General features: G+C 44.2%; 2 protein-coding genes across 5 annotated transcripts in view; both read right to left on the bottom strand.

Annotated features, from left to right (window-relative positions):
• Positions 1 to 2,302: 2,302 nt before the first annotated feature.
• Positions 2,303 to 3,377, bottom strand: ccdc103 (coiled-coil domain containing 103). 2 transcript variants are annotated; one of them, XM_063470917.1, is made up of 3 exons: positions 3,267 to 3,377; positions 2,733 to 2,944; positions 2,303 to 2,560 (listed from the first exon to the last, which is right to left on the bottom strand). In XM_063470917.1, the coding sequence occupies exons 2-3, from the start codon at positions 2,870 to 2,872 to the stop codon at positions 2,458 to 2,460; spliced, it is 243 nt and encodes an 80-aa protein (XP_063326987.1). In that variant the 5' UTR covers positions 2,873 to 2,944; positions 3,267 to 3,377; the 3' UTR covers positions 2,303 to 2,457. The 2 variants fall into 2 exon arrangements, with proteins under 2 accessions (XP_063326987.1, XP_063326988.1); XM_063470918.1 differs by having other exon boundaries at positions 2,733 to 2,881.
• Positions 3,378 to 6,511: 3,134 nt separating this feature from the next.
• Positions 6,512 to 16,263, bottom strand: part of LOC134626632 (rho GTPase-activating protein 12-like) — a 37,530-nt gene continuing 27,778 nt past the window's right edge. For all 3 annotated transcript variants that reach the window (XM_063472611.1, XM_063472614.1, XM_063472612.1), the window contains 10 exons: positions 16,062 to 16,143; positions 14,270 to 14,371; positions 14,059 to 14,181; positions 13,941 to 13,974; positions 13,670 to 13,786; positions 13,151 to 13,249; positions 12,541 to 12,618; positions 12,211 to 12,345; positions 9,979 to 10,084; positions 6,512 to 9,676 (listed from right to left, as the gene is read on the bottom strand). In XM_063472611.1, the coding sequence (XP_063328681.1) occupies positions 9,499 to 9,676; positions 9,979 to 10,084; positions 12,211 to 12,345; positions 12,541 to 12,618; positions 13,151 to 13,249; positions 13,670 to 13,786; positions 13,941 to 13,974; positions 14,059 to 14,181; positions 14,270 to 14,371; positions 16,062 to 16,143 (1,054 nt within the window). In that variant the 3' untranslated portion in view covers positions 6,512 to 9,498. The remainder of the gene's footprint in view (positions 9,677 to 9,978; positions 10,085 to 12,210; positions 12,346 to 12,540; positions 12,619 to 13,150; positions 13,250 to 13,669; positions 13,787 to 13,940; positions 13,975 to 14,058; positions 14,182 to 14,269; positions 14,372 to 16,061; positions 16,144 to 16,263) is intronic.

Genomic DNA, 16,263 nt, shown 5'->3' with positions numbered 1-16,263 from the left:
CACCAACATTTTAACGTTAGACATATAATTTTAACAGCGTCTGTAAACTAATATCCTGGCTTGCTCGAGGCTCCGTCTTCTCTGACAGTTTCAATCAAAATTAGAAATGCTGCTCTGAGACTGAGAGAACTAACAGTGCTGCCTGTTGTGCAGTTAGTTTCCAAAACACGTTATTCATGGTTACATACAATTTTAGACTGAGGTGGGCCAAAGCCGAGCATAGCCTGTAACGTTATTATGACGGACACATTTTATGAGTTAACTTGACTTTAAGTGACTTACAGGTTTCTTTGAAAAATACTTTCTTATATCCAGGTTCTTCCTTTTTGCTGCCATCCTCCTCTCCTCCTCGCAGCGCAGGCTTGCCGCTGCTAAAACTAAACAGAGCTCCCTGAAAGGCACAGCCAATCACATTGGCCATATTGTCACAAGAGGTGGGACTCCAGTAGAGAACATAATTTAACTCTTTCTGCACCGCTGGGTGAATGAGACGTTGACACATCGTTTTTTTTCTTTCTATCGGGTTTGTTTTTCTTTACTCGAAGAGATCAATGGGGACAATTCAATAATGGCTGGATATTGGTGGGGACATGTCCCTTCTGTCCATGCCAAATCTACGCCCTTGCTTCAGACCCAGCAACACACAAAGACACAAACTGGTTCATCACAAAGACAAACTCAACAACGTAGCTGTGCAGAGCAGCGAGGAGTGCTCAGACTGGAGACACCAAACAGCCACAACATAGAAGAGCCACCTCCACGGGACAAGACTCAGCTGTACATCTGCATCTAAAGGTCAAAGGTCACTCTTTGAGGATGCCAATGTTCACCTGTTGGACAGAGAGGACAGATGGTTTGAAAGAGGAGTGAAAGAAGCATCTATGTCTACTGTGAACGACCATCTTTGGACACCAACTGTCTGCCATCTATAATCCAGTTTGAGACCCTTCACAGACGCCTTAACACCCACTCACATCTTCTACTGACCTCTACTGAGGTCAGTGAGTCACATGACAGGGTGGGGCTAGGTTTCACAACGTTGGCTGATACTGACACCTGTTTTCACACCTTGGCTCATGTGATTAGGCAGAGGATCAACAGTGGTCGACCCACTGTTGATCATTTGCTTTTGGAACTGAAGAAGCTTGTCAGATACATAATTTCCTTTGGGATTATCAAAGTATCCTGATTGTGATGAAATGTCTTCACAAGCTTAAAGATGTCCAGTCGCGTTTCTTCCAAGCTCCTTAGATCACCACGACCTGGATGACCGAGAGCCTTCACAGACAGAACATCAGCTGATATCACAGAGTCTGTTATATTTACACACACACAATGGACAACTGTACCCTCATACACACAATAATAACATGGACTGAACCACCCCTAACAACCACCAGCACTTTATATAGCCTCTGTAGAAATTATCCACATATCTCACTTATCTTAACTGCACTACTGTATAATTCTGTGTAAATAATCATTCTGTACAATACAATAATTTTTAATTCTACAACTGTTTATAACCTGCATAGTTCACATTTCTGTATAGCTGTATATCTCATATTTCTGTATAGTTTTTTTTAATCTCATATTTCTGTATATTTTTTCATATTTATATCCTGTTCATAGCCTGTACATACTTATAGTTATAGCATATTCATAACATACCTTCATAGCGTGTACATTATAACATACCATAATAGACCCATTTCTGTAATATACTTACATATCTATATTATTGCTAATATATATTGTAATATATCTATATCATGGCTAAAGCACTTCTGGATGGATGCAAACTGCATTTCGTTGCCTTGTACCTGTTACATGTGCAATGACAATAAAGTTGAATTCTATTCTATATTTATAGTGATACCAGTGAGTCACATGATTTCCAGGGTCGCTGACACTTACTTTTCCTTTTTCACTTCCTGTAATAAAAACTCATCTCAGTGTCTTTCACAGTTGGTCACATGTGAGCGGTTTCGCTCTGTCACGCTTGTTAGTGCTCAGCCTTCATCCAGAGATGCCAAACAAAGCTGAGCGGTGGGCCTGGAGCGCCCCCTGCTGCTCAGTGTGAGAATCTGAAATCAGAGGAGTGAGGACAGAAGAAACACAGAACTGCACACCTGTCCACACACCTGATCTGCTGCTGTTACGCTCTCAGGGTGGGACTACCTGCACGACTACCTGATGACCTCTGACCTCAGTGTTGGGTCAGTACAGTGAAAGACGTCCACAGCTCACAGGTGAGTGGACAGGTGTAGGAGTCAGTGATGCTGGGAGAATGGTTCACGTTCTTCAGGTTTATTAGAAATGATGAATTGTTACATCTGATCTCTTTTCCTGTTTACAGCTTTCATCATGTGTCACATGTTCTGACATCACAGCAGGACTATAAAAGACTCTGTGGGCTACAGCGTGTCGGTCCACGCTGGTCCAGGTCGGCAGACATCACTTGTTGCTCGGGGCGACGGGGTTCCAGGGCTGTTTCCGCGGTGCGCCGTCTTTATCTTTCTTCTCCAGAGGCTTCATGTGGCAGGCCAGGACCAGGTCTCTGAGGGACATATAAACCACACCCAGCTGTGAGAAAAACCTTTAAAGCATCACTGACCAGGGCCCTCCTGGACTCAGCAGCCTTGTTAACCAAAGCTCAAAATCTCCTGGAACTCATCCAAAGACTCTGGAAATGCTTTGAAAAGGTCCAGGCCTCTCCAGGACCCGCCTACCTGAACTGGTCGTAGGACGCTCTCTGACTGACGGCTCTCAGCTTGGCGTCGTTCTCACGCTGATGTCGCCGCTCAGACTCGACCGCCGCCTGCAGCTCTCTCTCCAACGCAGAGAAGTCGATGATGTCACGCTGTGACATCGCCACCTCCTGGTGATGTCACACAGCTTCTTGACTTCATGTAAGTCACGGACTGAACTTCCTGTTTAAGTACTGAGTTCATCAGAAAGGCAGAAACATAAAAGTGAGCCTGAGGCAGCGAGGAGTCACCTGATCACTTCTGATGGAATTCTAATAAGAAAGCAGATAGGTCAGAGGTCACATAAAGCCCCTCCTCCCTCTGCTGCAGCTCACACCACGGTGCAAACAGCGGTGACATCACAACGTGACATCACATCAGCTACACCGATCTAACAGCGTACACGGTTATTGGTCACGTGACCTCACAGCTGCCAACTAAAGCAGCTTTGATCCACCGGAAGTTGAAAACACGACCGGGTCCTGAACGCAGCTCGAGTCTGACGTCAGTGCTCACCTGTAACAGCCTGAATCCTCTCTGTGTTCACCTGAGCTCAGGCGCTCTCACTCCCTCCGTGAACTCTCTCGTCTCGGACCGAAAGCAAACTGTTTCCATGACGACGCGCCGCTCGCGTCTTCTTCTTCTCTGAGCGATGTCTGCTCGCTGCTGCCGCCTGTGGCCGCTGGCGGAACTGTAGGGCTGGGGATCCGCCTGTACAAAACAGAACAGAATAGCGCGATTGGCGTGGGCGCGCCACACCTTCTGTGCTGGAATAAAATATAAATATTAAACAGGAGAAATATTACAAAAATAAAATAAGAGAAAGACATGATGATTGTGATCCGAATTAATCCGGACAGGATCAGGATCACCGTGATCCCTACACAGTGACTTATGCACAAACTCCAACGTCAACCATACAGGAAGCCATAACGAAGCCTCCACTGTTTCTACACGTTCTACGTCGGTAATATTAGGTAATAAGGTAATATTTCTATACAACATCTCATAAGTTTATGTATTTTATATGTCATACATAGTGTATATGTAGGACACAACCATAAAGAAATGAAACATGCAGTAAACTGAGCCGTGTGGCACAATTCATTGTAAGAAGTTACGAACTAAGAATGTTAAAGGCGATCACAGTAGATAAGATGAAGGTGTGCGGGTTGCAGGTCGAGCTCAGTGCAGTGAACAGGAAGAGAAATGCTGGTGTTTCCTTATTCTGCAGCTTGTCTCGTTTCTGGTTTTTGTGGTGGTGCAGTTTTTGTTTCAGGCAGTTATGAGGAAAGAGCTGATGAAGTATTCCATGATACTCCTCCACTGCTGAGCACTTTTCAACAGTTTTTAACCAGATCTGTAAGATCCCGGATTTTTTATGCAGCCAGACTGAGGAACTGAGCTCATGGTTTTATTCCACCTGTCGGACTGCTTTGGACACTGTCGCTCCATTAAAAACCAGACTGCCTAAAGCTAAATCTGAGCCCTGGCTGAACGACATGACCCGAGCTGTCAGACGCGACTGCCGTCGAGCTGAGCGCAAGTGGAAAAAGGACAAACTACAAGTGTCATTCCAGATGCTGAAGGACTGTTGGCGTCAATATCAAAGAACTGTAAAAGATGCCAAAAGAAAACACTTATCTGACATTATTTTGTCAAACTGTCACAACCCGCGCGTTTTATTTAAAACTATTAACTTTGTTCTTAGTGCACCATATACTGACTGTATCGAGCCCTCATCAGAAGCCTGTGAAAACTTTTTACACTTTTTTATTGAGAAGGTCTCCTCCACAAGGGCTCAAATCTCTCCTTGTGCTCATGACCTCTCAGTCTCTGTTTCCTGCTCTGCTGTCTTTGACAGGTTTGAGCCTGTGACTCTGTCCTTTGTAAAGGAGACTGTTGGTCATCTTAAGCCTGCAGGGTCTCCAAATGATGATGTCCCTCCTCGACTTTTAAAAGAGGTGTTACCTACAGTTGGGCCTTTGGTTCTTGAGCTGGTAAACCATAGTCTGATGTCAGGTGTTGTCCCTAAAGATTTTAAACATGCAGTAGTCAAACCCCTGATTAAAAAACCTGTTCTTGATCCTACAGTTCGTGCAAATTACAGGCCTATCTCCAAACTACCTTTTCTCTCCAAAATTCTTGAAAAGGTAGTTTACAGCCAAATAATGACCTTCCTGGAAAAGCAAAATGTGTTAGAGGTTTTCCAATCTGGTTTTAAACCCTTTCACAGCACTGAATCAGCCCTTTTAAAAGTTTTTAATGACATATTTTTAGCTACTGATGCTGGGGATTGTGTTGTTCTTGTGCTTTTAGATTTGACAGCTGCGTTTGATACCATAGATCATGCCATTTTATTCTCTCGTTTGGAGCACTGGGTGGGCATTAGGGGCACAGCACTGGAGTGGTTCAGGTCTTACTTGGCGGGGCGAACTTTCTGTGTCAGTCTCGGTGACTATGTGTCGTCCTCCGCTCCCCTCTTGTGTGGTGTCCCACAGGGCTCAGTTCTAGGCCCCCTCCTCTTCTCTTTATATCTGCTTCCTCTTGGTTCTGTACTGAGAAAGCACGGCATTGCTTTCCACTTTTATGCTGATGACTGTCAGATCTATGTCCCTCTAAAGAAAAAAGGCAGATACCTCACACAGCCATTACTCCAGTGTCTCGATGACATGAAGCCTTGGATGTCTGTCAACTTTTTAAAATTCAATGATAAAAAGACAGAGGTGATGGTTTTTGGTAGCCCCACTGAGACCCCCAATGTGTATTTAGATTCCCTGGCCCAGTACGTTAAGCCAACTGTCACAAACCTGGGGGTCAAAGTGGACTGTGATCTGAAGTTTAATAATCAAATTAAGGCAGTGGTAAAATCTAGCTTCTTTCACCTCAGGCAGCTGGCAAAAATAAAGCCAATTCTTTCACGGCAGCACTTTGAGACAGTGATCCACGCCTTTGTTAGCACTCGGCTGGATTACTGTAATGCACTTTATATTGGGGTCAGCGCGTCATATATTACCCAACTACAGAGGGTGCAAAATGCCGCAGCTCGTCTTTTAACTGGCACTCGAAAGTTTGAGCACATTTCCCCTGTTTTAGCTTCACTTCACTGGCTGCCCATTTCTTTTAGGATTCATTTTAAAATTCTTTTATTTGCTTTTAAAGCTCTCCATGGCCTCGCCCCATCTTATCTCTCTGAGCTGCTACAGCCTTATACACCCACCCACCCGCTCTCTCAGGTCAGCTGATCAGCTGCTCCTGAATGTACCCAGGACTGGGCGTAAACTTAGAGGAGATCGAGCTTTTGCTGTAGCAGCTCCAAAACTGTGGAACGAGCTTCCTTTAGAGATTAGACAGGCCACTTCTTTACCTGTTTTTAAATCACTCTTGAAAACCCACCTCTTTACCCTGGCCTTTGACACCACATGAGATGTTGGTTTTTATTTTTATTTTATTTTAGTTGTTTTTAGGTGATTCGATGCTGTTTTATCTTGTTTTTGTTTTAATATAGGGCTGTTTTAATTTTATGTATTATGTTTTATTTATTTATTTTTGCTGCTTTCTGTTATTTTATTGTTTTAACTTATGTTCTGTACAGCACTTTGTTCCTGTGCTGGGTATTTTAAAGTGCTTTATAAATAAAATTGGATTGGATTGGATTGGAATCACAGTTAACATCAAACCTGAAATATTTCATTAAGAATCTTTTATTGTGTGTGAAGTTTGGCGCCCCCTGCAGCCCGGATAAATCCACTGCACCTGGATCAGAACGAGAGCATAAAATAACTTTATTTTCCATATCGATGGAAATTTATTTCCAGTTCATCAACAGATCAATCGAGTCACTTGATATCAACCCATATTCACACATATATGCACATATACAAAACTTCAGCGCAACAATACACATCCCAGCATCTCGTTATTCAGCACACTGACTGCTTTTGGCACAAAGGACCTTTTTACTAGCTAGAGGCGTCCTAACGCTGTCCTGAGCAGAGATGGACAGTAACAGCTCTGATGCTCTGCAGGTGGCCAAGTATGTGCTGGAGAAGGTGGGGAGGCGCGACCTGGTTGAGAGTCTGGAATGCATGAGCAACAGCACAGGTAAACCCACAGCACAGGACCAGCTCAGCTCTTCCTGGCCTGATTTAATCTGATAATTTAAATCTAAAAGTTGTTTGTTTTCAGAGAGATTTCCACTGCAGGAACCAGGAAGTCTTTTGTATCCTGGGTGGGATGTTAACGGGTCAGTGCCAGCACTTTAAGCTGATGCCTTCTTAACGAAGACTGAGATCAGAATGAGATGACTCCTTCCTTAAATTGTTCTTATGAAGTAAAACAGGTCAAAGATTTGATATCCACCTTTGTTGTTGATGCACTAACACGAACAAACATTTGTACTCAAGAATTTTTTAGTGAAGATTTTCCTGAAGAGTAAAATCTGCTGCAGACTGATCAGGATTCACAGCTCAGGTGGTTTGTGTCGTTTCTGTAAGCGCTCAGAGAAAAAGAAGAAGAACCTGTTCGCATATTTCTGAAGCACAAGAATGAAGCAGCTGCTGATCATGATGTGAAAGCTTCTGACGAGTTTTATTTTACACCCTCAGGTCCAATGCAGCTCGACAATCCACATCACCGTCTCAGGTGAAACCGCAGAAGATGAGCATCGTCCGACGAGCACCTGGTACCATGGTAACAGTTTACCATGATCACATCTCCCAAATAACACAAAGAGGCGATACAGCATGTATGACTGCTACACACAGTTTCACAACAAAGGGTCTGAAAACCTGAGATTTCTAACTGCTGTTGTCTTTTATTCGTGTTTATTCAGCGGCTCCATCATGGCTGTTAGCCAATGAAATCACATTATGCAAATAACCTGGGACAGCGGCTACTGAATACAGAATAACACAATGCAAACAAAGTTACTAACAGGCAGCTAGCTGGGCTAATGCTACTTGCTGATGGAAGCTTTGCTAGCTTGCACTGTGATTGGTCATTTTTGCTATGATAGTCACAGCAACGATGGCCACCAAATGCCAGGAACGCCAGTAACCAAGCGTGAAGCAGCACATCTGTGAGTCCTCCCGCCAAAGCTTCAGCTCTTTGTTGACCTTCGATGATTCACACTTTGGCTTCAGCAGCCATCTTTATTGGATGACATTACAGTTGCAGGTTATATTTCTGTCTGGGGTTGTGGTTTTAGCCCTTTGGTGAATTTGTGTTAAATAAAGAGTTTGATGTGTTTGATTTCTGGGTGTGTTGAAGAGAAACAGACCCAGCTGGACACCGTCATACATGACAGTTTATTTCAAACTAAAGTCAGGAAAATGCCCTCTTGTACAAAAAGGAATATCTTCCCTAACAAAGTAACTTAGTTCTGCATCTGTAGTGCATAGAAACTCAGTACTATAAAAACATACATAACTAATTATAACAGTAAGAACTGTCCTGTAAAATCCATCCCTGGCTGTGATGTAGTTTTAAATCCTTTGTTCTGTGTTCAGTGGAGCCTCCTTTCACTCAGATCTACAGTTTAACAGTCGATAAAGCTTCTGTCTCTCGTTCGGAGCGTTTCAGATGCGTTTTCTATAATGTTCCATCTGCTGATGAAGCTCCATATTTAAGAAAACTTGATCATCACATCATAAAGTCTAAAGTTTGATCCAGTGTTTAATACGTTGCATGTTTTATTTAACTTAAACATACTCATGGTATCAACACTGATGTAGAAAATTATTTTGCCGTGTGAATCTGTGTTTCCCAGCATCAGTGAATGCAGCGCAGACTGATGGCTGCTCTGGTAGATATACCTGAACAGGTGGATGGAGATTCTCAGGATCAGAATCACATGTGCAGCTCGTCTCCACAGTCTGCCTGCTCAGGGCCAATAAACTCCTTCCATGGAGACACTGTACACCCTCTTTGGGTTGGTATGACTTTCTGGTTCACAGAAAGATACCAGAAAGTCATACCAAGTCATAACTTGAAGGTAAATTTCCAGTCATCTGCAGAGGAAGGTCTGAAAATTCAAAAATACTTGGAAGGATCGTGTCTGTACACCGAAGAAGCACAGGATCCTGAGACAGCGCCATTCAATCAGGATACTTTTTGTTCTGCTGTTTTTTAGCTCCTTTAAGGCATGATGCTGAGACGCTGACATGATATACTCAACATTTACATTTTATATATATGAAATTTATAAAAAGGGTTTTTGGGTCCAGACAACACAGCCAGCAGGTCCCGGTTCAAAGTTTAACGTCCACAGAGTTAAAAAAACAAAACAAAAAAGCAATAGAAGATGAGTTCAGAGTTTCTCAAAGGGTCCTGAACCAGTCTGGTTTAATGTGAGGCATTCAGAGGTTTAACAGGACATTCACCGTTTTGGTGAAGGTTTGCTGGTAAGGTTTCAAACCTGTCCTGGAGGTTTACCCAGGATCAGTTCCTGTGTTTCAGTCCAGAGAGCTACAAGTCTGGCAAAAGATGTCGTTGTCACATGTTTGATGGTTTTAAGGTGCCAATAAAACGTCAGATTGGGTCTGCTCCCTTTAAAGAGGAGTGAAGAGGTTTCAGAACCAACCCTGGGTATCAGGTGGTCCTCTCAGATTCACTTATAAGTTCCACATTCGGTTCCCGGGTCAGAGAGGAGGTGGTGTGTAGGTCCAATGTCCTCGAGGGTGTTGGAAGACTCATGTGTCCTCTGAGGGCTCTCGCAGGATGCAGAGTAAATTCCAGGAGTTTCCTTTTAGCTCTCTGAGAAAACAGTCTGGAACTCGTTGAGCAAGAGCTCCACAATCTGGCTCTGGAACACCATGTGAATCGTCATATTTGCCGACTCGGTCTCGGGGCGAAGCAGTGTGGGTCCGAGCACGATGGCGATACTCTGAACCGACATCCTGTTAGAGTCCTTGTGTTCGATCACCCTGGAGAGGCACAGACAGATACACGTTTTCAAAGCAGACCTAATCACCTTCATGCTCTGCTGCTTCGTTTCTACTTGCAGATTAATTTTATTTTAGCTGGCTGATTATTTGGGAGTTGCAGACCTATTTCACCATTGCCATGATCCAGTGCATTCCACACTTTTACCCAGTGTGTAACTGGGACTGTTAGGGGTGTATCTGACAGAGAGCAGGCTGGCCGAGTTAGCAGTTAGCAGTGTTTTGGGCACTGCTCACTCTGCTGTCTGTCTGCACTGGTTCATAAAGCCTCGGAGCAAACTCACTTTCGCAGGTGTCTGAACAGCAGCTCCATGGTGTTGTGGTTCGGCAGAGGAAGAGTCTGCACCAGATCCTTCATGTAGGACACCCTCAGGCTGTAGTCTGGGACTTCTGCAAACACACACACAGCTGAGGTTCTGTACTACAACAGTTTAGAGGCATGATGACACTTTTTGGTGCATTGCTCATCAGAAACGTGTGCTGGGATTATTGTGATCTAGTTACTTTGTGTTTCTCTGTGGTCACCGTGACACCAGGAGACTTGACTGGAAGGAGTCGACTCCTCGGTCGACCTCTGCACATTTACAACTTATCAGATTGCAGTGGTGTAGAAGAAGAATTATGGAAGGAGCAATTAATCGGAAGGACTGTAGATTTTGACCAGTTAATTGAATAATCTGATATTCTTGCAAAAGAGTTTATCAATTCAATCACCCCAGAGATATTGGTTTGTGTGTTTTGGAGAAAAAGCAACACATCATCCGCATAAAGGCTGATTTTATGTTCTACATTCTTACATTTTATGCCCTTAATTACTGTATTCTGTCTAATTGCTGCTGCTAGTGGCTCAATAAAACTTGCAAACAGTGAAGGGGAGAGTGGGCATCCCTGCCTGGTGCCCCTCAGGAGACAGAAGCTGGAGGATGTTTGGTCATTTGTTTTGACACAAGCTGTTGGGGAATTGTATAATATTTTTAACCAGTTTATGAAACAGGTTCCAAAACCAAATTTGTCTAAAGTTGCAAATAGAAATTTCCAGTTAACTCTGTCAAACGCTTTTTCTGCATCTAAAGAAAATATTGTAGTTTCAAGGTTTTTACTGTATGAGTAGTCTATCAAATTAAGTAATCTACGTGTATTTGTTGATGAGTGCCTACCTTTTATGAAACCAGTTTGGTCAGGATGAATTAAGAGGGGGGTTATTTTCTCTAATCTTTTTGAGAGAGCTTTGCAGATTATTTTAAGGTCTGCATTTATAAGGGATATTGGACGATAGCTTGAGGGATATACAGGGTCTTTGCCTGGTTTTAGCAGGAGATTAATGTTTGCAGAATTCATATTTGATGGGAGTCTGCCCTTTTCTTTGATTTCCAACAACGTTCTGTAAAAAACTGGTGCTAGAATCGTCCAGAATTCTTTGTAGAATTCTGCAGGAAAGCCGTCTGGACCTGGAGCCTTATTATTGGGCATACTTATTAGGGCTTCCTGGAGTTCACCTGGCGTCAGTGGCGAATCCAGTGCCATTGCTTGAGTTTCTAATGATTTTGGAATGTTGGCTAGCTGAGCACTGAAGGAGGGAGGCCCCAGACTGGAAGAGGAATGCTAGACGGCCAGCATGACACGGCGACCCAGTTCGGACAGCGAGAAGGGCGACAGTGGGAGACGTTGCCTGTAATCGACCGCCGGGCAGAGGTGGGTAACGCTTTCCCCACTGTCGTATGCTGGGTGCAGCTGCGCTGGGAAAGGGTTGCCATGGCTATAAGCCAGGGTCTCCTCCGGGACGAGTTTTCTGGCCCCTATTTGTGTATTTCCAGGGTGCTGACGCGAGGGGATCCATGGTGGCATCGCGTGGAGGATTCCGGTGTGAAATGGAAGCTGGGCTGGGATGTGGGGGGCCCAGCGAGAGGCAAGAGGGGGATAGAAGGCTCCTCCTCGTCGGCCTAAGACAGGGCTGGCATGGACCCCACTCGTGCAAAGGAATTTCTGGCCCGCTGCTGGACCCATAATGCATCCAGGGTTGTGGGACATTGCATCAGGGGATTTTAGTAAATGTAGAAAATTGTATTTTTACTAGTTTTAGCATTGGGTTTGTTTATTCTGGGGGGGTTTAGCTGTTAATGGTTTTTCTTGGTGTTCCCTGGCCTGGTAATAAACTGTTTCTGATCAGACCTGCCTCATCTCTGTGCCCTTGGTACCTGACTCGCTTGCTCCCCCTTGTTTTTTAAAGAACCTTTCTGTTTAGCACGATATTCTGGCGCGACCGCTTTAGTGTCCCCGTTGGTTACATATGGACGCACAGTGTGAGCACTCAGGTCGCATCAGAGCAGGAGCTGAATAACGCGACTGAAAAAATCACAGTGTATGGCCAGCTTTACCCTCCTTCAGTTAAAAGCTGGGTTCAAAGACATAAGATAAAAACATTAGTAGACCAGGGCTAGTGCAGGTCTGGTACAGTGTGTATGACATTTCCTTTGCTGTGTATTAACATGTATGTGTCAAACACCGTGTGCACTGACGGATGGCGGCGATGAACTTTTCAAAGACGCTGAAGGGAAACAGCGGCTCTGGAAGCTCCCGCAGGAAAAGCTTGAGAGCGCCGGTGATCACGTGAATCTCCTCCCACTGTCCGTCCTCCAGGTCCAAGTGCTCCTCTGCAGAAACAGAGGACAGCTTCAGTCTTCTGAAACCAAACTTCAGATCAAACAGACTTTGGGTTCAGATTAATCTGTTACACCCGAACAGCTTCGTGCTGCCGCCGCAGGTCTGAACGATCCATCCGACCATTTGAATCCAGGGAGAAATCACGTGACCGTTACCGAACATGAACTGTGTCAGCACCGCATTACCGTGGTCGGCTTTGTGTCGTAGTTTCTGGATCACGGCCAGGTTTCCGCTCACTCTGTAGATCCCGTCCACATCCAGACCTGAACACAGCGAGTGAAGCCAGTTAGCAGACAAACACTCCAGTTTATCAGTCGCTGGGTTTAACCTTTAAGAATTGTTTCATTTCCACCTTAGATAAAAACAACGTCTGAATTCTGTCGCACAACACTTCACCATAAATCCCTGTTTCAGTGATGTACGGCTGCAACATCATATTAGATTCAGTACGACTACAAATCTAAGCTAATGAGCGAAAGAGCCTAAAAATTGACCCATGTCTGTGTGACAGAGTTACAAATTCAACCATTAAAACACAACAAAACACGATGTGAGCCTTAAAACACACACACACACACACATACACACATACACGCACACACACACACACACACACGTGCGTTTTGATGTGCCTCGATATGCTCAACCATCCAGGTAAGTCAGTCCCAAAAGGTTGATTGTTCATCTGGACGTTTCTCCCACTGAAAACGTTACGTCCAGATGAACAATCAACCTTTTGGGATGTTTTGTTGTGCGTCTCCTGTAGCGTGTGGGTAACGTGTGTGCCTCCGTCACCTCTGCGCTCCACTGTCCTGATGCACTTCTCCACAAACTTGGGGATGGTGCTGTGTTCTCGGTGGCACAGCGTGTCCAGGTGGCAGCCAAAGACGTTGTCTGGAAGACATTTCCAGTCTGATCAACGAGCTGCATGTTTCTGTGTCATCAGGCTTAGCATCATTTTACAGTTTTCATATCGTCTACATCGTGACTCACGTCTCTGTTGAACTTGATAAACTCACACTCGGATGCATTACTGTTTTATTATGTTTTTCTGTTTGTCTCTGGATCTTTGCATTTATCCGTGCGCTGTGCACATGTTGATGTAAATGTGTAAGGGTTAACTCAGCTGCTAATCTCACTCATTAAACTAACAGCAAATGAATATACAGGTGAGTCTGTAGGCAAGAAACAACAGTTATTGTAGTGAGTTAGCTTTGGATCACAGAGCAGTTCAGTTACATGCAGGTAAACATCTGCATCTGATAGAAAAGTCGATGATATTCACAGCGTTTAAAGGTCAGGAGGCCTTTTTACCTCTGATGTATCCTCGCTCTTTGACGCTCTGCAGAGTCGGCCTTCGCTGCAGGAAGCGTCGCAGTTTGGACCGAACTCGCGTCTGCTCCGTGTCAGCTCCCGATGGGATCCTGCTCGCTGAAGATGCAGCAGAAGAAGAAAGCGTTCAGTGTTACTATGACAACCACTGTGCAATACCTGCTAATAAAAAGTTCTTAATAATAAACTTATTCCATCACTCTGTGGGTCATTTTGAAGAGACATCAGAAACACCAGCTGGTAACATGTTTACCATCGTCTTCACTGTCTGATAGGTGCTCCTGTTCCTGAAAACAGATGTCACTGTAATTCACCTGCAGTTCGCTCAGAAACACAGAGCCTGAATGAGGCGCGAGGCTTCGAAGGATTACCGGTCTGTGTGTTCCGTCTGGCACCAGCTGTCCGATGGTGTCCTGGATCACTTTGAGCCAGTCGCCGATGATGCTCTCCTTGTCGTACTGCATCAGATACTCGCAGCCCTGACGTGTCTTCAGCTGCACACAAACACCACAGTGGTCTACAACGAGCGGGTAAGAAGTGAAGGTGTGCAGCTGATGTAACTGGGGTAAAAAGACTTTGTACCTCCAGAACGTTCTTCTTGGACGACTTGTCTTTGCAGGCCCAGCTCACCGAAGCTCCTCTGAGTTCAACGGTGTATTCTGGAACAATCTGTGACGCTTTGCTCTGAGGGGAAACAAGTCATCACCATCATCCTCCTCCTCATCATCACCATCATCCTCCTCCTCATCATCACCATCATCCTCCTCCTCATCATCTCCATCATCCTCCTCCTCATCATCGCCATCATTATCATCCTCATTCTCCTCCTCCTCCTCATCGTCCTCATCATCATCGCCGTCATAATCATCATCCTCATCCTCATCATCACCATCATCCTCATCGTCCTCCTCATCATCGCCATCATAATCATCATCCTCATCCTTCTCATCATCATCATCATCATCACCATCATCCTCCTCCTCCTCATCATCACCATCATTATCATCCTCATTCTCCTCCTCCTCCTCCTCATCATCACCACCGTCATAATCATCATCCTCATCCTTCTCATCATCATCGTCATCATCATCCTCCTCATCATCACCATCATTATCATCCTCATTCTCCTCATCCTCCTCATCATCACCATCATCCTCCTCATCATCACCATCATTATCATCCTCATTCTCCTCATTCTCCTCCTCATCGTCATCATCATCATCACCGTCATAATCATCATCCTCATCCCTCTCATCATCATCCTCCTCATCATCACCATCATCCTCATCCTCCTCCTCATCATCGCCATCATAATCATCATCCTCATCCTTCTCATCATCATCATCACCATCATCCTCCTCATCATCACCATCATTATCATCCTCATTCTCCTCATCCTCCTCCTCATCATCACCATCATCCTCCTCATCATCACCATCATTATCATCCTCATTCTCCTCATTCTCCTCCTCATCGTCATCATCATCATCACCGTCATAATCATCATCCTCATCCTTCTCATCATCATCCTCCTCATCATCACCATCATTATCATCCTCATTCTCCTCATCCTCCTCCTCATCATCACCATCATCCTCCTCATCATCACCATCATTATCATCCTCATTCTCCTCATTCTCCTCCTCATCATCCCCATCATCACCACCATCATCATCATCCTCATTCTCCTCCTCCTCCTCATCGCCGTCATAATCATCATCCTCCTCCTCCTCATCATAACCTCCCTCCTAATATTCGTTCCTCTGAGTCTATCCAGTCTTTTAAGTTGCGTCTTAAAACTTATTATTTTAGTTTGGCTTTTGATTCAAACTAGTTTGTTACTTTGTGGCTAGTTATGTTTTTTACCCATATTGTTCATATTGTTTCCTGCTCTCCTTCTAACTGTTTCTTTCATTCCTTCTTATGATTTTGCTCTGACCGACTCTGAAGCACTTTGGTCAACTTTGGTGTATTTTTATGTGCTATAGAAATAAATTTTGATTTTTGCTTTTTTTTTTTATTATCCTCCTCATTCTCCTCCTCCTCATCATCACCATAGTTTAATAGCACAATAGGATCAATTATTCATGGATGGAAATCTAAAGTTTCTGTATCGTAGCCATTTATTAATGCTGGCGGTATTGTTTGTATTTAATAACTCATTGAATTCTTTCTCACAAGTTAGTTTTTCTCTGGTTGCCTTGTTCATTTATTAGATCAATCTAAGAGTCTTCCACATATGAAATCCAAACATTTCTCAGGTGTTTAGTCCTGAGAAATGTTGTTTACTACTACAAAGAGTAGAAAACACAAGTAATGGTTCGAGGCAGAAGGTGCATTGAGCTCCTGTTGGACTATGTAAACTGATTCTTACAGCATTCCCGGCTGGTCTGGGGTCTTTATGAAATGTGAGGATCCCTCCATGCAGGACAGTCCACGACTGACTCCAGTTCTTCCTGTCCAAAAATCAGCAGACACAGTTACCTCTGAGCAAAACCCACAGAACAGATACGAGCACACACCTTACCTTTACAGTATACTGTAACAGAGATTAGGACAGAACATCCAGCTTTAAA

The sequence above is a fragment of the Pelmatolapia mariae genome, linkage group LG4 (genome assembly GCF_036321145.2).
Source record: "Pelmatolapia mariae isolate MD_Pm_ZW linkage group LG4, Pm_UMD_F_2, whole genome shotgun sequence".
NCBI classification, from domain to species: Eukaryota; Metazoa; Chordata; class Actinopteri; order Cichliformes; family Cichlidae; genus Pelmatolapia; species Pelmatolapia mariae.
Note: the sequence above shows the minus strand (reverse complement) of the source record. Positions and strands in the feature narration are given on the sequence as shown.

Excerpts from the sequence above, each read along its gene's own strand:
- ccdc103 (XM_063470917.1), bottom strand. The coding sequence starts at position 2,872 with ATGTCACAGCGTGACATCATCGACTTCTCTGCGTTGGAGAGAGAGCTG. Across the intron at positions 2,561-2,732 it reads GCGTCCTACGACCAGTTCAG|AGACCTGGTCCTGGCCTGCC; the intron begins GTAGGCGGGTCC and ends TATGTCCCTCAG.